The sequence below is a fragment of the Neltuma alba genome, unplaced genomic scaffold (assembly GCF_004799145.2).
Source record: "Neltuma alba isolate B1F8T4 unplaced genomic scaffold, ASM479914v2 tig00011117_pilon, whole genome shotgun sequence".
Taxonomy (NCBI): domain Eukaryota; kingdom Viridiplantae; phylum Streptophyta; class Magnoliopsida; order Fabales; family Fabaceae; genus Neltuma; species Neltuma alba.
This window is the reverse complement of record NW_021635854.1, coordinates 12,849-36,036: the sequence shown is the minus strand read 5'-3', so window position 1 is coordinate 36,036 and position 23,188 is coordinate 12,849. Positions and strand designations below refer to the sequence as shown.

At 37.3% G+C, this 23,188-nt stretch overlaps 3 protein-coding genes across 4 annotated transcripts; 2 read left to right on the top strand and 1 right to left on the bottom strand.

Annotated features, from left to right (window-relative positions):
* The first annotated feature begins 238 nt into the window (after positions 1-238).
* Positions 239-1,875, top strand: LOC114761319 (zinc finger CCCH domain-containing protein 49-like). The gene has a single exon (XM_028950662.1). It carries the CDS (start codon positions 253-255, stop codon positions 1,417-1,419), a length of 1,167 nt encoding a protein of 388 aa, XP_028806495.1. The 5' UTR covers positions 239-252; the 3' UTR covers positions 1,420-1,875.
* LOC114761314 (probable LRR receptor-like serine/threonine-protein kinase At4g29180) lies at positions 1,622-22,982 on the bottom strand. 2 transcript variants are annotated; one of them, XM_028950656.1, is made up of 14 exons: positions 22,878-22,982; positions 21,628-22,659; positions 21,397-21,535; positions 21,217-21,288; positions 21,039-21,110; positions 20,878-20,958; positions 20,535-20,680; positions 20,214-20,434; positions 19,990-20,116; positions 19,846-19,908; positions 19,518-19,740; positions 19,224-19,423; positions 14,830-14,834; positions 1,622-1,701 (listed from the first exon to the last, which is right to left on the bottom strand). In XM_028950656.1, the coding sequence occupies exons 1-14, from the start codon at positions 22,960-22,962 to the stop codon at positions 1,663-1,665; spliced, it is 2,505 nt and encodes an 834-aa protein (XP_028806489.1). In that variant the 5' UTR covers positions 22,963-22,982; the 3' UTR covers positions 1,622-1,662. The 2 variants fall into 2 exon arrangements, with proteins under 2 accessions (XP_028806489.1, XP_028806487.1); XM_028950654.1 differs by lacking the exons at positions 1,622-1,701; positions 14,830-14,834 and having other exon boundaries at positions 18,801-19,423.
* LOC114761321 (transcription factor MYB36-like) lies at positions 14,484-15,524 on the top strand. The gene is made up of 3 exons (XM_028950666.1): positions 14,484-14,619; positions 14,730-14,859; positions 14,948-15,524. Exons 1-3 carry the CDS (start codon positions 14,484-14,486, stop codon positions 15,474-15,476), a joined length of 795 nt encoding a protein of 264 aa, XP_028806499.1. The 3' UTR covers positions 15,477-15,524.
* Positions 22,983-23,188: the final 206 nt, after the last annotated feature.

The following is a 23,188-nucleotide window of genomic DNA, read 5'->3' as shown; positions in this document are numbered from 1 at the left end:
CAGGAGGTCCATGTCATTTCCACCTCACCTTGTGTTTGGCCACGTGGCTCACTCATACGTCGTCTGTCACGTTTCTTCCTCGGAGCGCTAGAACCCTCGCTCCATTTAACCGCGGTGAAATTCGCAAGCCATTGATCTAATGCAACCATGGTTACGCTTAACCTAACCACGGTTAAATCCCACTTTCGTGGCAGTTTATAAACGGCTTAACCATACCGCTTTTCCTGTGAACATTCAAGATAGTCCTCCTCGATGATGCTCGGAGAACCCCATCACACGAATCCGACGGTTCAGATACCGCCGTGGCCGGTTATCGATGATCAGATGCCGGAGGTGTACTCTCCCTACTCCATGAGTGGCATGTCTGCAAACTCCGATGGCAATGCCAGCGGCGGCGACTACTCTCCGTACTACTTGCAAGAAGCACTGACGGCACTCCAGCGTTATCTGCCGTCGAACGACGCCGATATCGACTCCGACTCCGAGATTCTTGGTCGAGATTTGGACGCTCCGGTGGACGCCTACTCCTGCGACCATTTCCGCATGTTCGAGTTCAAGGTGAGGAGGTGTGCACGGGGCCGGTCACATGACTGGACTGAGTGTCCTTATGCTCATCCTGGTGAGAAGGCTCGCCGTAGGGACCCGAGGAAGTATCACTATTCTGGTACTGCATGCCCTGATTTCCGCAAGGGGAATTGCAAGAAGGGGGATGCATGCGAGTTTGCTCATGGCGTGTTTGAGTGTTGGCTTCATCCAGCCCGTTATCGTACACAGCCATGCAAGGATGGCACCAGTTGCCGCCGCAGGGTCTGTTTCTTTGCTCACACCCCGGAGCAACTCAGGGTCCTTCCTCAGCAGAGTCCGAGGAGTGCTAACTCGGTGGACTCCTATGATGGGTCTCCTCTCAGGCAAGCGATTGAGTCTTCCTGCGCAAAAACGCTTCCATTCATGTCATCTCCGGGTTCTATTTCTCCTCCAGCAACTCCTCCGGCAGAATCTCCTCCTATGTCGCCGATGACACAGTCTCTGAGCCGCTCTCTGGGTTCGAGCTCCATCAATGAGATGGTGGCTTCTCTGCGTAATCTACAGTTTGGAAAGGTAAAGTCACTCCCCCCTTCTAGAAATGTTCCAATGGGGTCTCCCCGTTTTGGATCTCCACGCGGATCGGTGCTCCGTCCAGATTTCTGTAGCCTCCCGTCAACCCCTACTGAGGCACCGACTCGTTCTGGGGCCAGCTATTTTGATCTTTGGGATCAGGGTTGTGAGGAGGAGCCTGTGATGGAGAGGGTGGAGTCTGGAAGAGACATAAGGGCGAAGATGTTTGAAAAACTAAGCAAAGAGAATTCGCTGGATCCATCGGGTCCCAGCACATCCACTGGAGCTCCGGATGTTGGGTGGGTTTCGGAGCTGGTTAAGTGAAGTAGGTGGATTTGGGGATGAGTGGCGTTGATTTTTGTTTACGGTCATCGGCGGTACCTTTTTGGGTTTTTATGGCCACCTTCTCTGATTCTTCAGCTCTGTGTATAGAATGTGAGGAATCAGGGGGATTAATAGTAATGATTTATTTTGGAAGCAAGAAGTCGGAGATGCTATGTATATAATTAATTCCAAAGGCATGGTTGAAGTTTAGAATCTCTTTTTATAGGTAGTTAACGGGAAGAATCAAGACAACAATGCATTGTTTTGGAAGATAAGCTCTATGTGAAGCTTCTGTATAGGTGGTAGACCAAGAATTATTGCTATGTATTAACTATTGTGTTGTGTCTTCTAATCTCTCATTAATGTACAAACTGATATGTAGGATCCAAGCTCCTCGGTTTTATCCAAATCATTTGTGTACTGTGTATTTTCCATAGTTTGTGAGCTTCGGTTGTATCTAGGTTGCCGCTTTTAAGCGTTCCATGGCTCTGTGCGTGTCCCCATTCAATTTCGAAGTGCATGGCATTCGCTTCTGTCACCGATAAGGGATTTGCTTTGGCTGTGATATGGTGATGGAATTTCATGTGTCTTTCTTCCTGGAGATTGTTGGTATTCACACACATTTTGGAAAAATTTAGAGGGGTGTCTATTTATTTATGTGGTCCTACACCATTCTGGGAAGAAGTAAAACGAGATGTACTTTGCTGCTGCTGTTTTTTTTTTTTTTGGGTAAAATATTTCGTTTCTCAAAATTACCCTGTAATAGAGGGAAATGAATCTGTTTGAGACTCCGAATTATGGGTCATGTTGCTGTCTGGCAAATCGTGAGAAAAATTCCACATGTTTTATGACGATGGCACTATTTTGAGAACAGAGCAGAGAAATGGTTTTTGGAGTCGATGGCCTAAATTCCCATCCTTGTGTTAGACCCTTGTGCCCCGGAGAATCATGACTTTTTTGGCGTCTTTCCTCCTGTCAGACGCGAACGATTTCCTCCTTTGATGTAACAGTGTGATCTTCTTAGGCAGTAATAGCCTTGTGGTAAAAGATCTCCTTGGCCTCATGACTCGTCACGCCCCTTTCCTCCCTTGGATGCTACCATAACCCCTCCGATTGAATCCCGGGAGCATAACAAATAACGGCTCTCGGAAGTGTCTTAGGATGTGTTATAATTTTCCGGTGAAAGTCATTATCATGACCATAGTAGCATAGTTTTATGAACGGACCTTGAAATGGACGGGGTCGTGCAGGTAGGTTACATAATTAAGAAGACACATGTTAGGGGGCAGAGCCAATTACCCTTTCCTAATGCAAAGGTTAAGAATTGCACCAATGGCTGATCTGCTCCAGTTAGAATTCCATAATTTTCTTGTGTAATGGTATTGATACAGTTGATAACTTGGATCTTGTCTGGTTGAAGGATCTTCTGGAGCAGTAGTCTTTTAAGGGGAAGAAGATCTGGGGCCGTTCTTTGTGGCCATGAGAAAGGTAATTACGGCCCGGACGGATGGACGGATGGATGTTATTCGATGCTCTCTTTCAATGCTTAAAGTCAAATTGGGCTTACGTCAGGGACGGACTAGACTTGAATTAGACTTTGCTCGCCGTTTTGTTTTGAACTCGCAATTTTGGGTCCTAATCCGCAGGCCTAAATTTCTCTATTTATTTTGTTATTAGTCATTTTCTAGGAATTTAATGCGAATCTCCATGAGACAATTGTACCTGGTTACACGCAAGACTTCGTGCGTTACCCCGTGAAGTCTGAAATTAATCTTATCAAAGACTATTTGCAATCAATATTGCAGTCACAGTTTGACTACTGGATTTATTTTATTAATTTATTATCGATGTAGGGCACTAGAAGTTCATCGCTTTGAAAATTACTTTATTATCCCGGTCAAATAATGCCTTTTGCCCTCCCACCCCTTACCCCGGTTTTTTTTTGGGTCATTGAAGGGGGCTTTAACCTCAGTTTTGCAGAAGTAGGATAATTAAATAGATTGTGTTATAAAATAGATAATAGAGGAAATAAAGGATAATAGCAATTAACAAGAGTTGGTCTAATTAGTAAAAAGTCGGTTCATGATCCATAAAGTCGTGAGTTTAAATTCCACTGCCGATTTAAAGACTTTTTTGGTGGATGAACTGTAAATACTTATACAAGTACTTTTTAAGCATGAAAGTATTTCCTAGCCCTAGTGAATCTCTAGAATCTAACTCACATAAATTTTTTTTTACAGAAAAAAAAAGGATAATAGCAAGACAAGAGGAATTGAGAGAGAGAGCAAATAAATATTTAGGGGTGCATTAACATTTAACAAGAGTATTTGCGGACTTTCAAAAGGAGACTATGCCGTACCTTTGAGAAAATCAAATGGGAGCAAGAGTTAAGACCGTCAGTTGGCCGCCCCGGGGGGGGGGAGACCGTAAGAATAGAGATCGGGCCCAGAATCTGCACCTTACAAATTGGTTATTTTGTTTTTTGGGGGAAATCTTTATATTAATTTATCGCCCTATCGTCTCCCTATTTTTTTTTTTTTGGCCCTTTTGCGCCGCGCAAAGGTCTTCACATCGTCTCAATCAAGGCGCAGAATGGCATGGTTGCAAGCGGGGAAATGGACAACTGATCTTTTAATTTATTTGACTTATTTTTCCAATAACAATGACCTGTCTAGATATCGTATGAGCAAGAGCAATTCGTGCGTCGTGCTTCTGTTTTTTCAGCCTTACAGGTAGTGAAATTGACAAACGATCTTTTTCTTCCTCCACCGCAAAAAGAAGGGTGGAAAAATACGTAAAGAAGCGATTCTCACATTTGACTCGGTTTTTCACCAAATGAGAATCCGTCTTGGTCTTGGCTCTGGATCTCGTCTCATTACATACACTGATATATACTGATGAGTATAGTGTAGAAGAGTATTCACTATTCATTTTTTTTTTCACATAATGGATTACTTATTTAAATATGGACTGCCTATGAAATCCATCAGGAACGGAATTTACGTCGACTGTAAAAAAGTTTCCACCTCGAAGTCATTGTCATCATTAAAAAAAAAAAAATCAAAAACTATTTGTGAGGAATTAACCTTCTGTTGTATAGCAAACTCTATTGAAAATAAAAGCAATGAATATAACGAGAAAATAATCTAAGTTCTTTCATCATCGTTTGCCTCCTGAACAAAATGTGAAGAGTGATCAAAGATACAAAATTTTTTTCATATGTTATGAGAACGTTTACATAACTAGTTTGTAAGGCTAAAAACTCATATGAGCAGGAAATGCAATAGCATCCTAATTTTATCTATTAAGTCGCTGAAAGAGTGCTTGCTATGGCAATTGTGGCAAGGCTATCAATAGCTTCAATACATTCAGGGGACAAATAATTCTGTCCCAAACCCATAGACCAATACAAAGTTAAACCGTGAATCATGCCAACGGTTCAAAATAGCAGGTGGGACAACAATGCAACTCCTTATTTTTCAATGATGGTATAATTACTGACCTTTTAAGAAAGAAAACAAACACCGGCTAACGTGAGTATGTAATTGCAAAATTATTTTTATCATAAAAATTAAAACACCTGCTCTTGTGGTACATAAATAACTATTTGGATGAATCTCCAGAGTTCTTGGAGTTGAACCAGTATCAAAACTTGATGTGGTTATGGTTGTTACAATGGGGCTAGAATTTGAGCTGACAGTTTTGTAAGGTAGCAGTGGTAACTGAGCCGATAGTGGTAGTCAACATTAGCTGTATGCGCGTAACAAGAAAAGAATGCCCACTTACGATGAATTGATGCCCCAATAAAAAGAGTTCAAGTGTGACTTTTGTGATTCTGCTTGTCTGCCTGATCTCATTATCATAGTTATAGTTTATCATTGTAAGAGACTCTGAATAGGATACTTTTTAAGACATTTGAGAAAATAGAGGAATTTTAGATAGTAAATGAAATGACGCAGTGCATTTGGGAATAGTCGTATTATCTTTGAGTTCATTTTTGAAGCTGCCTAATCAAAATCAGAGATGACTTTAAATTGTGGCTCTCAAATAGAGTAGCTAACCGTGAGAAGTATCAAGCTTCAACTTATTATAACGTCTAAATTGATTTTTTTTTTTTTCAGTCCAGTCTAAGAGGCCATGGCTTGACATTGGGAGTAGGATCAAATTTGAAAACTTCGATTTATAAGAAAACATTTCATGTCACCAATTTACGATGTGCACATTGTAATAATATTATTTACCCTGATGTCAAAATCTATCTTTTATGATATTTGGATATAAATTAAGAAATAAAATTAAGTTATTGATTACACGGTCAAATTTTGGTCCTGAGACCTAATAAATGTTGTTTTGAAGTTGTTAGGGTGAATAAGGGCATAATATGAAAAATATTAAAAATACTGCTTTAAATTTGTAAAAATATATGAAATGAAACAAATAATTTTCTTTAAAATTATATCTAAAAACAGGGGGAGTATAAGGGACGTTGATAAGAAAAATTCTTCAAATAGCGGATGGGGACAAGGTGGCATCGCTCCCATGTGGGGCTTGGGCTCATCCAAACACGAGTCTTGACTTTTTCGACACGTGGCGACTAACCTGAACCCCTAGGGTCGTGAGTCATGATCATCAAGGTGAGTTGTCATCAGCCCTAGGTGCACATTTGGTAAAATTCAAAGGATATCTTGTATAACAAAAAAATAAAAATTCAAAGGATATCCCTATTCGGGTGCAGAAGTCAAAACAGTCATTTGCGTTTATTTAGCTTTTTTTGGCTGAAATTTGCATTTAATGGATGCATATGCATTTTCATTACGTTTAATGACTAGGATTATTCAATTATGTGGTATGTAGATATTTAATGCACATTAGATTTTGGTTCTGATCTCTGGCTTTCTTTTCCCCATTCATGGATCTCATGGATTTGCACTTTATTATTTAGAATAGACAGATTAGCTTATTTAAATAACTCTGCTTAATGATTATAATAATATTTTTTGAGCAGCACTTAATGATTGATATTAATACTAAATAAAAATGTTAGAATTATGATGTGAATGCCTATCATGACATAATGGGTTGGGCAGGCACATGATTTATTAAAAAAATGGCCCGTAACAAGCGAAGCAGAGATATACAATTATAAAATAGGAAAATATACCAATAGAATTGGCTCTAACAGAATGAGTTAGTTTTTTACAATGTGATAAATCAAAGTTCAAATCCCCGCTAAGAGAGGTGTTTATATTTAGTGCCTGACAGTGTATCGAATAAGATTGTCTCTAATAAGAGAATATAAAAAAGAAAAATATAATTTTCTATTCGAGTTTTAAACTTTTCTCATCAATCAACTCGTTAAAACAATATAATATACAGTTTTTTTTTTTTTTAAAGAAAAGGAATATCGGCCTGGGACAAAATGGGTAGAGACCATAACATTAACATGTCTTTTGGGCCTGAAGATAAGATGGGGATGGATTTGACTGAAAACGCAAGAAACAAGAAGCAGCAGATATGGACATGAAAGTGTGGGATCATCGAAAATTACCGGTTGAGAGACGGCTGAAGTCCCCAAGCTTTATCGCTATGGACAGAACCACTCCAACAAGATAAATCCGCTTTCTTGTGCTTTGAGCTGCCATTGATGAGGCCACACTCAGATTACGTCTTCTATGCAACTTCCGTATTCTTGACTTTTCCTTCTTATTACCTTCGATCCTTATTATAAGATCCCGTTTGATTTTTTATTTGGTTCTAATTATAAGACCCCAATCTATTTTATCTCTCATATTTATATATATTTTTCAAGATAATCCTTCTAATAATGATAGTTCTAGCCAATATACTTAATTAGCAAGGATATTTTAGGAATGACAACACTTATTTATTACAAATAACTAACTTAACTTACTTCCTTAATCTCCTCAAATAAGTCAACTGGGTCTTATAATTAGGACCGGAGGTAGTACTTCTAACGTATTTTGCTCAAAACAAAAAAAAAACTTAAACTTTATTAATCTTTTAAATATGATTATATAACTATTTTATGTTTTATCCTGCATTAATTTCTGAATAAATCATATTCGTTTTTTTTAAAATTTTTTTCCTTACACATAGGTATCTTTCTGTCAGAGACAATCTTATTTGAGATATCGTCCAATACTAAATATAGGTATATCTTTCAAGAAGAATTCAAACTTTTGTTCTTTTGTTTTTTTGGTTCCCCACCCAGTTCACCAGAGCTTTGCTCTGACTACATCCGGATCCGACCCGCGTCGCGCACCTGGGTATGGTGGGTGAGTCTCCCAGCAGGGGTTTTTTGCATCCATGAGAAATCGAACTCGAGACCTCACTTAAGCAGAACCGAGCCGCTTACCACTCGGACCAACCCCCGTTGGTCAAACTTTTGTTCTTCACATTATGAGAGGTTAGTTTTTTTTTCCCCCTAAACCCAACCCCACTTAGTAATCCATGCTCTTTTTATTTTGGGTGCAAAGGACAGATTTTATTCCCATTTTCTAACTTAAATGTTTAGCCATCCTTCTTCCCCACCCTTTTATTGGGCCGGTTTGTTTTCCCTTCATGGGCCTTAGGTTCGAATGGCTTGCTCCGGGCCTTGATTAAGCTTGAAGGGCCTTTCAAAAATGAAACAACCATCTCACCTGAAAGACCGAGAGACAATAGTTAATGAATTTTTATTATTTTATATTAATTTAATTGATTTTTGGAAGAATTTTAGAAAAATACCTTTAAATTTTAAATTCTAAATTAATCTTGTTTACTACACTTTAATAATAGTCTACCATATTTAAAAAATAAATGACAACCCATTTTTGTAATGATTCTTGATTTAGAATTTTGAAATTTTGAAGGTTTTTTTTTTTGGAGATTTTCTCATGATTTTTTATGGGGAAAAAATAAGACCATAGTTCATGAATTGATGGCTTGTGTATAAAGGTAGTTTTTATTCACAAAAAAAAGATAGTATTTGTTAGCACATTTAAAAATATTTATAAGCATGTTTTAAGCAAGTGGAGACAAAATTTCTCTTACATATTAACCTCGTATTAGGTAAATTATAATTAAAAAAGAAGAAAATTTCATTTAAGAACAGTAGGTGAGAATTTATATGAGTCAGCCCTGAAAACATTCTGAAATATCACTACAGAACCAAGGGACCAAACTGAAATTAAAATTAAGAGTAAAATTACAATAATACCCCTAAATTAAAAAAAAATAATGGTTGCCAGAGTTCCGGCCATCGGAGGTCAGAGGTCCGACCATCGAAGGTCAGGTGGCTGCTGGAAGATGTTGGATCTCTGGTGGCCGCTACTGTAACTCTGGTGGTCGGAAGTTTTTTTTCCCCAAAAACAAGGTGGCTAGGGCTGAACATGGACCAAATCAAGCCAGGCAGGGCATTAATGTGTAGTTTGGTCTATTTTAGTCTCAGGCTAGTCACCCCAGCTCGTGGTCTGGTCCATTTTGGTCTCGAGCTAGTCACCCCAGCCCGAAGACCGGTCTTGCTAGGTGAGGAAGTTGCTGTTCTTCGGGTTGGGCGGACTGAACCAGACTAGACCGGGTTACTGGTTTAGTAGGTCCAGTCCAGTGAGCTGGAGAGCAGCGAATTTTGCATTCCAGGAAAAGGAAAACAAATGTTAATAAACTGCAACGTGGACAAAATATTCTTCTCAAAGCAATACTAAATTGAATTTTAACTAGTTAAGCGGGCATTTATCATTAGCTAGACTTTATTAAAATTCAAAGATCATGCATGTGCAACTATTCTGTTGACCTAGGCTGTTCTTTGAGAGAGTGAAAAATAATAGGCATCAAATTTGAAAATGCAGTTAAACAGAAAGCACGTGTAGAAAGAACCCTCATTTTCCTTCCTTCTCCAGAATATCCAACGTTTATATAACTAGGCACTTGTTAAGAAAAGCATGCTAGAGGTTAAAGTAAATTTTAGTATAAACCTAGCGGCTAGGTCTCATTACAAGAACAATCCTCCCTTGCTTGTCAATGTAGTTGGATCTATAGATCTTTCTTATTTCCGCTTCATGAGCAACCTCTTCCTACATTATCAATAGAGACATATTAAACACCCTTTATCAAACGAAGATCACTACGTGAGAGTTCAACCAAGTCTAGAGCTCTTGCAGATCACAAAGAATCCCATTGAATAACCAATCAACTGAATTCATTTGGTCAATCGAACTTACCTGATGGTGACAGAGCTGGAGAGCAGCGGCAAGCCGGCAACTGGCGAGCAAATAGTGAGCTGCAAATCATAGGACTAGGAGGCAAGCTTGGTTGCTAGCTGCTAGGGAATGGGGTCGCCGATGCTGCGCAAATCACAAAAGGGGATGGGCTTGATGAACTAAGAGCCTAAGACGCAAATCCCTTCACAGTCTATGCTAATCGCTAAGAGCCTGAGACATTGACGCTGTCGTTAGGTTTAGAGGGAGAGGGAATTTGGGAATGCTCATGAAGGATGCCTGACGAGGTGATGGTTTGATCTCTGATGGATTCGAACATGCGGTGTGGGCAAGGCCGCAAGGGAAATCAGAATTGGATCTGGGAAAAAAAAAAGACTTCAACACGGGCCTAAATCAGAAATGGACTTGTTAGGGAAAAAAAAGAAAAGAAACTATAATATGGGCCTATGCAGCTTTTTTTTATATCTCACAAAAAATCATCAGGTAGGACCAGGTTATTAGTCCAACGTGCCTACTAGTAACCCGGTCCTACCCGGTCTTCAAATCAGACCTGATCTAGCCCGAATTTCACCAAGTGTTTTGGATTGTTTCAAAAATTGGACCGGGTTATCGAGTTTCATGTGTAGCCCTAAAAGTAGCCAAGAGAAGGTTTGAACCCATGACCCCTTAGCACACCAAAAGTGATGTAATCACAAAGTCAAGCAAGCCATTCAATCATATTATGCAAATAAAAATATATATAACAAAACAAACGCAAGTGTCCATGTATAAGTGAACAAATAAAATTTGACAGTTTACAAGTGAAATTTAGTAATTTACAACAAAAATTTGGCAATTTACAAATAATATAATGAAATTCACAACCCCAAATGTAAGTGTTTAAGTGTAAATAAGCAAATGAAACTTGAAGATTTACAATAAAAGTTTATAGATTTACAATCCAAATTTGGTTATTCATAAGAAATACAAGACAATTCACAACCCAAAATGTTTGAGTACAAGTGAACAAGTGAAATTTGACAACTTACAAGTGAAATTCAGCAATTGACAATAAAAATTTGGCAATTTACAAATAACATAATGGAATTTACAGCTTAAAATGTAAGTGTTTAAGTGAAAATGAGCAAATAAAATTTTCATTGTAAATACTGAATTTCACTTAGAAATCTATACATTTTCGTTGCAAATCTTCAAATTTCATTTACTCATTTACATTTAAATATTTACATTTGGGGTTGTGAATTCCATTATATTATTTGTAAGTTGTCAAATTTTTGTTGTAAATTGTTGAATTTTACTTGTAAACTATCAAATTTCACTTGTTTACTTATATTTGGACACTTGCGTTTGTTTTGTTATATATATATTTTTATTTGCATAACACAATTGAATAGCTTGCTTGGTGGTTGCATCATTTTTTGTGTGTCAAGGGATTATGGGTTCAAACCTTTATTTGGCTACCTTGTTTAAAAAAAAAAAACTTCTAGCCACCGGAGCTACAGCTGCCACCGAAGGTCCAACCTCCGGCCACGGCCACCTGAGTATCGGTGACCAGACCTCCGACCTCCGATGGTCGAAACTCTGGTGACCATTAATATTTATTTTTAAAAAAAATAAAAATGAGGGGTATTATTGTATTCTTACTTTTAATTTTAATTTTAGTTTGGTCTCTTAGTCCTACAGTGATATTTCAAAATATTTTGGGGTTGATTGATATAAATTCTCACATGCGGTCCTTAGATGAAATTTTCCCTTAAAAAAGTTCCTTACAAACCATTCTAAACAGCCCGAAAGCGTATATACAAATATGCTTTGTTTTTTCGGGGCGGCAAATATGATTCGGTTGGGTTAAAAGGTGATGATTGGGTTGGATTAAAAATTGCAACAAATGATCATTAGGTTTTTGAAGCGGACGAATGTTTTAAACTTGAATCATTGACTGGGTTTAATCATTACTCGGAAAGAGAGGGAAGCATTTTAACTGTTACAACTTGACAAGACTAAAATCCTCTCTCCCCTCTTGAATTAACAAAATCTTTCACCTTCCCTTCCTTCTTTCTGATTCAACCAAATACTCCTTCACAACTTAATATAAGTCATGTTTAACTAATTTGATTAGATTAAGAAAGTTAGGTGAGTTAGTTGATTATAAAAAATATGACATGTTTTTCCTAAAATACCATAATCATCTTTCTTAATACTCCCTCTTTCTCTTTTACTTGATTATGGTTGAGGGAGTATTCATAGGGGTAATTTAGAGAAAATTGATAAATATGAGAAATAGGTCTTATATTTAAGACTAAAACTAATTTAACAATTGAGTCCTATATTAAAGATTGGAGGAGTAAATTATGATCAAAACCTTATCCCTTTCCTCCCTGGTTGCGTCAGACGAGAGTAATAGTTCATTTTTACTAGCCCGCATCCCTTATTATTCATTTCCCTTTCCTTTAAACTTGTGACTCCCACTTATAAGAAAGCATTCAAGCCAACAAGCTACAAAACTATTGGCTTATGATTGCATTCTTAGTTTGGATGAATGAGAGAGCTAGGGAGAGGCAGAATATTAGTTAATTTTAAGACTACGCAAATCATAAATTTCACAGGAGACCAGTGACTTATGCAGTAAATCATCTCATAATTTTATTTTGGGAAAATGAATCAGAAAGTCCTTATAGTTTTATCAAGTTTGGAATCAGGTCCCTATTGTTTTTTGCCTTTTTATTCAGTCCTTATTATTATTTTTATTATTAGGTTAGTCCTTCCGTACAAAAAAAAATTGAAGGTGCCGTTAAAGTTGACCAAGATATGTGCCGAAGCTCATCGTCCGTGTACTCTCTCTGCAACTTCATCGTTTTCACCCTCTCTTGCACAAGCTTCACTCCATTCTTGCTAAGCCAACCTCCCATGTCTTGTCTGCAACTTCAATGAGAGAGATAATGATGAATCAATTCAAACAACCTTACTGTATCTCCATATTTCCATGCAACAAATTATCTTCGCCACACAACCTCACAGCAAAGATCGAAATTTGTAAAGACACACAATGCATTATCCCAATATCAGAATTGTTGATCGGAACGCTAGCTTCTCCTCTTTCGGTCTTCTTTCTCTAACCCATTGTTTTTTATTCAAAAAATACCACTAGGCACAATAAGTTCAAACTCATAACTCTTTTCAATTTCTTGTTTAAAAAAGAATGTAAAGATCCAGTTTTTTTTTTCCAATGTTTATATATTACTTTCTTTTTATGACATTATTTTATAGTGTTATTGATGGAAGTCAAGATCTTGATTTTGCTTTAACCAAAGCCTCGATGGAGAAAAAGACTGTAATAGCGGCGCTCCTAAAGAAGGCTTATGTGGAACAAAACGTAGTCACCATGTTTGACCTCTTTTCGAATAGCTTCTAGCTTGGAGAAGGCACGAGGTCTCTGGTTAATGGTGAAGAGGTAACGGTATTTGCTATGAAGGAGACTGGTGGAGTTTTTTTTTTTTTTTTTGGGGGGGAGGGCTGAGAAAGGAGGTGATGCTGTGTTAAGGAAAAAGGTGAGCTTATGATTTATTTAGCTCAAACTAACGGCATCTTCAAATGTTTTAGACGGAAGGACTAACTTTATTAACGGAGCATATAATAAGGATTAAATAAAAAGAAAAAAATCAACAAGAACCTAATTCAAAAGGACTATCATATTCAATTTCCCTTTTATTTTTCATGCAATAGAACTAACTTGGTCCAACATTGGGCCCATAGTCAGTAGCCTGCAACGGCCATAGTACACAGTACACACTCAAACTTCGCGTGTCCGCCGTCCAAGTCTGCCTCTGTTTACCTCGTCAGAACTCAGTTCCCTCGTCCCTCTGCCGTTGAACATTTTTAATTTCTGTGTACGTCTTCCTTCCCAAATATATAATCACTCCATAAAATTTTAAAGCCTTGTATAATATTATTTTCAGTAATATAAGATCTTATTTAATTTTTATTTTGATTCTAATTATAAGATTCGAGTCACTTTATCTTGTATATTTATGTATTTTGTCTCAAGATAGTCTCTCTAATAATAGTAGTTCTAGTTAATAAATTTGACTAATAAGAATATTTTAAGAAAGACAACATTTATTTATTACAAATAACTAATTTTTTTTATTTTTTTTAAATTAGTCAACTAGTTAAGATCGGAGGTAGTATAATTTCTTTTCTGAAAGCATTATTAGATTTAGATCTTGCACTTCATTCATTTCCGCCTTGTCATATAGCTAATTCCTTAATCAACAAAGAACCATGGTGTTCTCTTCAACATTAAACCTGAAAAATTTCCTTACCTTATTTAACTTCGCCAGCCAAAAAAAAAAAAACTGCTTTAATTTTTTCCCTAAAGAAAGGGGAACGCTGCTGCGGAATATATACATATACGTGCACCATAGTACTCAGAAGTCACGTTCACATGGGTGAACTGATGGATGATATTTCCCGCAACGGCAGCATGAGTAGGGAATTTGTATTTATATCATATGAAAAAACAGATCACTTGTTCGAACGCTCTCTGAGCATTGACTGGTTCTCTTTCAGTCATTCCCCCAGTTGTCCCTTTGTTTCTTCTTGTTAGGGAACTGGGTAAGGCAAAGAATTTCTTGACAGAGAGTAGAAGAAGAAAACAAAAAGAAACGGGCTATTGTCAGTTATAGTCAGTCAGTCAGACGAAGTCATCTACCCCTCTCCCTTTTAACGTTTTATAAAAGCATATGTTTCCAGCTAGCTTCTAGCCACTCTCTTTTATATTCTCTCTCTCTCTCTCTCTCTCTCTCTCTCTGGTTGTTACATTCATCAGTTCAGTTTTAGTGAGTAGCCATGGGAAGAGCTCCCTGTTGCGACAAAGCTAGTGTGAAAAGAGGACCATGGTCTCCTGAAGAAGATGCCACCCTCAAGAACTACCTCCAGAAGCATGGCACCGGTGGCAATTGGATCGCTCTCCCCAAAAAAGCTGGTACTTTACTACTTATATATGTGTCTCTAATGATCCCTATATCATCCCATCTCTTTTGATACACATGAGTATTATCTTTTCACTGCTTTCTGAACTTTTTTGATGTGTAGGTCTTAAGCGTTGCGGGAAGAGCTGTCGTCTGAGATGGCTCAATTATCTTAGGCCTCATATAAGGCTTGGAGGGTTTACTGACGACGAAGACAAAATTATCTGCACTCTCTATGCTACCCTCGGAAGCAGGCAAGATTTAGTTCCTACTGCTGTTTCTGCTTCTTACTACAATTGCGTTTTATTACTCTCTGAATATGTTTGGTTCTTTTGTCATTAGGTGGTCTCTTATAGCTGCTCAGTTGCCTGGAAGAACGGACAACGATGTGAAAAACCACTGGAACACAAAGTTGAAGAAGAAGTATTTTGCAGCAAACAATGGTAATGGGACCACCAGCAACATTAACGACGGCAATAGTTATGTACCGTTCTTATCCTTTCCCCCTCAAACACCTCAAGGCGATGCCTTTTTGGTAGGTCACAAGGACTCGTCAGAGTATTTTGAGCCTTGTGTTCTGGAGTTGGAGCAAAATACAGCTCCATTTTCAGGACCAAAACCTCTGGAGCATCAAGTTTCAGAGGTTGGCAGCGGCGTGAAGAGCGAAAGCTGCGGGATGCCATGTTCTATGGAAGTTTCATCTGCTTCAGGTTGGTTGGCAGAAAAGAACGATCATCCCAAGTGGGTTGGCTTTAAGCATGATGATCATCAATATGATGCAAGTATGCCTGATCTTGTCTATGATGATCTCTTCATTAATGGCTTTGCTTCCTTTGATCAAGGTCTCATCAACGAATGCTTCCCAAATTAATTAATAGTCAGATTACCCCAAAAAGAAAAAGAATTGAATGGGGATGCATTTTGTTTAGGTACTCAATAGCGTGTAAACTGGTGTTTCCAACACTGCATGTTAATTCCAAAGAAAATGGTAAACAAGAGCATTGGAACTAGCGAGTTCTACTTCTCATTCATAATGTTAGAGATTTTCAAACACTATATTCTCCTGTTTGAGGTGGTTAGCTTGCTTTTATATCAAGTCAGTTGTGTTGAAAGTTTCTTTAGGGTTTGAGCAGGAAAAGGGATGCCCGTCATAGAATAACAAATGTACTGCAAAATTCAAACTCGTGTTTTCTTCACGTGAGAGATGACCCAACTCTATTCAGGTATATAGATATACATATATACATGTAAAGTGAGCTTACTTTATGCACATATAAACAGGCCAAAACCTAAAAATTTGAAAAGAAGCTTGACTGGCAAGCTTTGTATTCTTTTTTTGGGACAATATTAGACTGTACTATTCACTCAAAAACTATCACTGGCTAAATTTCTTATATTTATGTATTTATATATATTTAAAATTAAAGAAAGAGGCACAAAAATTACAACTGTGTGTGTGTGAGTGTCAGATTCACATCTTATCTTGTTATTTCTGCTGTCTTCGTCTCCTTTTGAACATATTAGCTAGTTATATACATTTGACTTTTCAAATGTAAAAGATCCGATCCGAATCATGTCGGCTACTCGATCATACCAGAGTGCTAGAATCATATTAGAATCTCATCCTGCTCGACATAATAAAAAAGGCAGCTAATTAATTGTACCCCGTACTTTATCAATCATATAAAAAAGTGAAAGATGTATATTGCGATAATTGGAGCAAACCCAATCAAAAGCTATTTTTCAGTAAAATGTCACTGACAAATAATTAAAACCTATGTGAGCAGCGTCATCTTTGGACAGCTATATATTATATTGTAGCTTAAAAGAACATCAAATTCAAACTCTCATAAAAGGGACAGTAATTTTTCTGCAACACGTATGCAATATCTAGGCATGCTTTGAAGAATGGTAATTAAACATATACACTATCAGAAGCTCGTTTTCCACGCAGAATGACGAGATGTGGTCACAGCCCACCAATTTTCGCCAGGAAAAAGTGTAAGGGGCTTTTTGGTTTTTGTTTTTTTCTCTGTTTGAAGATTGGTAATGGGTCTCTATTTTTCACTATCCATGAAATCAAATCACTTTGAAATCCTTTTACGACCAGCGTGGCAGGGATGGACTTTATCCTTTTTATTACTTTTTAATATAGAATTTAATTATTAAGTTGATTTTAATTTTAAATAAGATATATTTTTCATATTTATTAATTTTTTTAAATTAGTTATATGAATACTCTCTCAACAATAATCAAGTAGAAGAGGGAGAGAGGATATTAAGAACGATGATTATAGTGTTTTAGGTAAAACATGTCATATTTTTTTTATAATTAACTAACTTACCTAATTTTTTTAATTTAATCAAATTAGTTAAATAGGTCTTATATTAAGGATTGGAGGAGTATTAAGGACCATTATTTGTGTAATTATAACCCAGCTTTTGCTTTTTTGTCCGGAATTTGTTTGACACTTAACCTTTTTTGTCCACTTTTGAGCTGTGCTATGTTATCATCATGATTTTTTTTTGACCAATCATCACCATGATATTAAGTAAATATTATCCCACACCAATAATTTAAACTACTGATCGACTTAACATATTTTTCTCCCAAAACATTTTGGGTGTGCCGATATTTTCCCCCCAGCTATATATGAATTTAATTCAAACATATTATGTCATGCACATGCTGATTCGGCATGTTTATGCCGTAACCATCCCAACGAGAAAAAACAAAACACTAGAATTATACTCCTTCAGTTTTTAATATAAAAACCATTTAACTAATTTGATCAGATTAAGAAAGTTAGTTAATTATAATAAATGTGACACGTTTTTTCTAAAATATCATAATCATCTTTCTTAATATCCCCTCTTCCTCTTCTATTTGATAATTATAGTTGCGGGAGTATTCATAGGGATAATTTAGAGAAAATTAATAAATATGAGAAATGAGTCTTATATTTAAGATCAAAACTAACTCAACAATTGGATCCTATATTAAGGACCGGAGGAGTATCAAATTCTCGTAGGCCTTCAACGTCTTCCACAGATATAAAGCGCGCAAGAACTTCAGCAATTAAACTCGTTGATTTAGATTTAATAATTTTTTAAAAGTAAAAATTAATTTATATCGTTAAAAATTTGATATCGAAACAGTTTATGAATACAGTGAAGATTTTGTAGAGAGAAGTAGATTGAAATACCCAAGCCATTTTAAAAAGTGTATATATATATATATATATTTTTTGGCCAATGGATAATACGAATAAAGTAGAAATTGACAATCCCAATCAAGTTATTGAAAGTACATGAAATATCTAGGTAGCAAAGTTAGTTTTGTGGTCTCCTGCTTCTAGACGGCCGTGTATCAAATTTCAAAGACATAGTGCTCTCTTAGGCAGCGCCACTTTCCTGACATGATAACATTTGAAACTTTGTCAAAATCTTACCATCACAGACTCAATCTGATTGATAATTTAGATGCATCAAGTCAAAATAATAATCTCCTGGGCACACATTAACAATTGAATGTAAAATCCAAACAAAACAAGTTCTTATTATACGACAACAACTCGATTAAGATCAGTCTTAGCACCCAATTAAAGTATGATTTTCCAGTTAATGAGGTTTCTCCTATGTGGAATGCTGGCCCAATCTATACCTCTAGAGTCAAGGCGTTAATGAAGTCCCGGGACCCTTTTCTTCCTGAAAGTGAAGGGAAAAGGACAATTGGATTGGGAAAATCCAACCGGAAATCTCCCTAGTCAGAACAATGATCGACTAACAGATGTATTCTGAAGAATTGAAGCAATTGTCAGATTCCATGATGTGGAATTCATCTTTTAGTATATTCAAACTGCATTGAGAAGTTTCTGATAAGTCATAAGTAGTTACGGCAGTTCAATGTCTCTCTAAAGTTTGATTGAAGAATTAATGGGTGCTAGACATTGATTATCTCTGATGTCAAATAGAATTTTATTTTTGAACTAATTACTAGCATATTAGAGACATTATTACTGAAACAGAGTCCTTATCCTTTTACAATTAGTGGATGATTTCAAATATTCAGTTATCTACCAACAAAGGAGTACCAACAAGAATGAAATCCTAAACATTTTGTGTTGCAGTTTTACCTGCTCAGTTTAATCAATCTATTGGTTATGAATGAATGTGATTAATTGAATGATACAAACCACACAGATCTTGCAATTACAAGTGACTCGTGATTGAGTTCATAATATGAGTGTGATTAGCTCTTGGGAATATGGCACTTTCAAGGGTGGTTCGCAATCCATAGTTGTCCATCTTTATGCTTTCATAAGAATTTGTACACTTGCGCCAAGTACATCTGAATATTTTTTTCAACACACACACACTTATTTTCACTATCTTGGAAAAGGGTAGGTGATAGATTCATCATCCAATGAATATGTCTCAGACAAACTATGCAACTCCCTATAGATCTGCGCTGGTACCATATATGTTTCACTCTGACTAGGCACCTCTGTTTCCAGACACTTTTTTAGCTCAGATAACACACAACTCATTGTAGGTCTATGAATTGAGGCTGGCGCAGTACATGCCATTGCTGCTCCTAAAGCCTTCCACACAGAACATGCATTGTATTTACCATGTAGCTTTGGATCTACAATTTTACTCAAATCTCCTCTTCGAAGCTCAGATCTTAACCAGTCAAGTATGTGAACTGATTCCTCTCCCTTTAATACAGCAGGTTGACCTGTAATTAGCTCCAACAGAACAATTCCAAAGCTATAGACATCACTTTTCTCATTCAACTTCCTTGATTTGTAGTATCTGAGCAAATAAACAACAACAAAATTGTTGGTGGCAGTTAGTATATCCATCAGAGAATGAAAATGAGCCCAAATGACGAAGATTGTAGCCTTACTCTGGGTCAAGGTACCCTTTGGTACCCATAACAGCAGGTTCTGCATTTCCTTGATCGTTTGTATTCACTGAGGATCCTACATCTCTAGTGTCATTCTTAAACACGTGGGAGAGGCCAAAATCTGCTATCTTAGCTTCCAACTTCTCACTTAGAAGAATATTGGCCGTCTTCACATCTCTGTGTATTATAGGTGGCTTGCATCCATGGTGTAAATACTCCAATCCTACAAGTCAAAACACATCATTGTCATTGAATGAATGCACAACAAGGGAACTGCTGGCTTCCTCTAGAGTGAAGATCACACACACACACACACACACACAGAGACCCTGTGCAGCGTCAATTGCTATCTGAAGTCTCCTTCCCCAAGTCAAGCAACGTGAATTTCTTGCTGCAAGGGTAACCAAAGTATGGCCTCTTCAGTATTTAGTGCCATAAATTTAGAAGCAAAAACGGAAGGTAATGAGTGTACCTGAAAGGTAGTTTTTGAGGTTTCCATTTCCCATGTACTCATATATGAGTGCCATTTTGTTTCCATCATCGCAATAACCAATGAAGGCTACCAAATTTTTGTGATGGACTGTCATCAAGAGCTCAGCCTGCAAGCCAGGATGCTTTTCTGTTGATGGTTCTGTCTAATGTTAAAAAGCACCCCCATTTAAGTCCGAACCAGTGACACAATAAATTACCGGTTACCTCAGTCTGAAATTCCCTTGGCCCTTGAGATGATAATGGAGAAAGCTTTTTTACTGCCACTTGGTTCCCATCTTTCATCTGACCCCGGTACACAGTCCCAAATCCCCCCTTCCCAATGACAATTTCAAAGTTGTTGGTGATGTCCAATACCTCTGCAAAACTATATTGCCACTTCTTTGATGCCACAAGTGTTCTTTCTTTGTTGGAATTACTTGTATGATCTTTGGTTCAAAAGGATACAAAATATGAGATTCTATATAGCCCTAAAGACTCCATTGAGAATAGAAATCAGTTGTTGGGAGTTATCAAATAAAGCAGTACCTGGTTGCACATTTCTTCTAACTTTCCAGATGATAATGAAAACAATCAGTAGAACCAGAAGTGATGATATCGTAGCAACTATGGGAACAAATACATTTAGCTTCTTCTCGCACTTGTCTGAGCCACAAAGATTCTGGGCATCCACACTGAAAATGGTGAGAACAAGGAAGTCACTACCAGGTCACATTTATATGTCTTAAACTGATTTTGATGACATCTCTTGGAAGCTTTAAATGCTTCATACTTGCATTCTCACTCTCTCTTTATTGAGTTTTGTTTGTTTCAGGACAAATAAAAGAAAGTAAACTTCTCGAGGTCTTCAATAGCAATTAGTGCGGCATACCTCAGTTTAAGCAATCCTGCCCTTGATCTTTTAAGAAGAGCTGTAGGGACAAGACCTGATAGTTGGTTGCCTTTCAAATTCCTACAAATAATTTAACTTTCTCCTCATCCCCAAGCTATACAAGGGCTAGGTGCATATACCACCAAAATATTAGGACTTACAAAATTTTGAGAGATCTCATCTCTGCCAGAAACTTCGGAATTGACCCCGATAAGCTATTGTTTGATAAATCCCTGAGGTAAAAAAAATTCCTTGTGTGTTATTTATTAGGATGATACAATTCTTAAAAGTCATAGGCATGATGGTAAGATAATCAAGATCAGTTAAATGTTCACTTACAATGATTCAAGTGATAAGAGGTTGCAGATGGCAGAAGAAATCACCCCACCCAAGCTGCTTGAGCTCAGATTCCTATCAAAATAAATTTCTCCCTTCTAAAATTTGAATCAAACAAAGGTGGTACCTCTCTACGAAATCAGAGTTCTCAGAATGGAAGAACATAAATATGTAGGTACTCACAGAGATACGATTCGTGGAGGATGTGAATTGCTATATTTACATGTTAAGCCTTCCCAAGTGTGGTTCTTTGGCTCACACGGATCACCCACCCAGTTTCTTTCAATTCCATATGCATCTTTGATATCCACGATAGCATTTACTGTGTTTCTTATTCAAGAATCAGTGTCAGGTCATATGATATAACATTTGCTTTTGCAACTGGAATTTCAAGCCAAGAAAAACAAACCATACCATCCTTCTCAAGTGTTGGGAATGCATCCATCATTCTAACTTCAAATATCTCAACTGCGTTAAGCATGGGCGGAAGGGTTGAATCTTCAGTTCTATGAAGAGAAATTCGATGTTCATGTCCCATCAGGGGTTTCAAATTCGATATTGTGGTTGCATCTAAGTAGCTTGGGACTAAGGGTCCAAACAATGAATGTCCATTCCAGGATATTCTGAATTTCCTTAGTTGGTTAATCTTAAGCTGCTTCACCTCAGCAAAATACAAGTATACATAGAATTTTGAATTTGGAGCATTTGGGGTCCAAGAGAATTCAAAAGGAGCACTAACATTTTTGGGTCTTGAAGAAGTTCTCATCACTTCAGATGGCATTCTATAGCCATTGTTATTGCCATTTATAGCATGGGAAGTGCTGACAGAATCCCAGGAAGATGAGCCATATGGGGACCAAATTCTGTCATATATGTCATCTTCATATCTACCGCTACCATTAATTGCTCCAAGGTCCCATCTTTTGAAAAGTAACAGTGAAGCTGATGCACCAAACTCAGTATTATAAATCGAACTATTGAGTGGTCTTAGTTCCAACGCTGAGATAAAAGGAGTTCCCAGTCCCCTGTCCACAAGACAAACATTCGTCACCTCTGATTCTGCCATGCTGATAATTTCCAGTGTAACTGGCTCTGAAAAATTTTTGAAGCTTACTGAGGACCAGAAATTGGCACCAACATAGAGATCAAATTCTGGAAGCCTGTTTTCTCCATCGTAGTTCCCATACAAAAAAGAGGCCCTTATCAAACGTAAGCTTCCTCTTTGTCCAGCTCTTAATGTGTAACAGTTCCTCTTTCCCTTGGGGAAACTTCTGAGGTCAGACATTGGTAATGGTAGATTGGGATTGTTTGGATATGAGTATTCTGACGATATGTTTTTGTTAACCCCTGCTTGTATGTAGGCTCCATCTGTGCTGTACTTTATTTGATCGCTATCATCTGTGTATTCAAAATTCTCTGGACCTCCGCAATCAATACTGATGAAGCCTGAACACAGAGTTAAATCAAATTAGCCTCAGAAAAACAAGGTTTTAGATTGGTTTAGAACGAATACAAGAACTCAAATGTGACATAAACAAGGGCAAGGACTGCGGACAACCCATTGAGTAAAATATTGCGTGCGATAACTTCATAACGAGAAGTTGCAGAAGAAAAGGAATTATGAATCTTAAATGCAGGACCGTATTATCACAGGGAAGGCTAACCTGTTTGTCTCTGTCCAAGAACTGAAACCATAAGAACAAGATGAAGCATCATAGTCGAGGAGATGAATCTGATCAGCATTGTCATGTCTGAACTAAAAAAGGGCCTTGTCTGGTCTACGAAGATTTCATATCTTACCAAGTGCCATAATCATGCAAAGTTAAAATCAAATGAAACCAGATATAGGGACTTCTTAGTCTTTAGTTCATTAGTTGTCAGTTGGATGTCTTGGTAGTTACGGTAGCTCCACCCCAAGGTAAAAAGTGGATATAGTGAGATCGTTTATCTTCGTTGAATGTGGAAAGAAGAGTGT

Excerpts from the sequence above, each read along its gene's own strand:
- LOC114761314 (XM_028950654.1), bottom strand. The coding sequence starts at position 22,962 with ATGACAATGCTGATCAGATTCATCTCCTCGACTATGATGCTTCATCTT. Across the intron at positions 20,681-20,877 it reads GCAGGATTGCTTAAACTGAG|TGTGGATGCCCAGAATCTTT; the intron begins GTATGCCGCACT and ends CACCATTTTCAG. Across the intron at positions 20,435-20,534 it reads TAGAAGAAATGTGCAACCAG|ATCATACAAGTAATTCCAAC; the intron begins GTACTGCTTTAT and ends TTTGAACCAAAG.
- LOC114761321 (XM_028950666.1), top strand. The coding sequence starts at position 14,484 with ATGGGAAGAGCTCCCTGTTGCGACAAAGCTAGTGTGAAAAGAGGACCA. Across the intron at positions 14,620-14,729 it reads CGCTCTCCCCAAAAAAGCTG|GTCTTAAGCGTTGCGGGAAG; the intron begins GTACTTTACTAC and ends TTTGATGTGTAG. Across the intron at positions 14,860-14,947 it reads TATGCTACCCTCGGAAGCAG|GTGGTCTCTTATAGCTGCTC; the intron begins GCAAGATTTAGT and ends TTTTGTCATTAG.
- LOC114761319 (XM_028950662.1), top strand. The coding sequence starts at position 253 with ATGATGCTCGGAGAACCCCATCACACGAATCCGACGGTTCAGATACCG.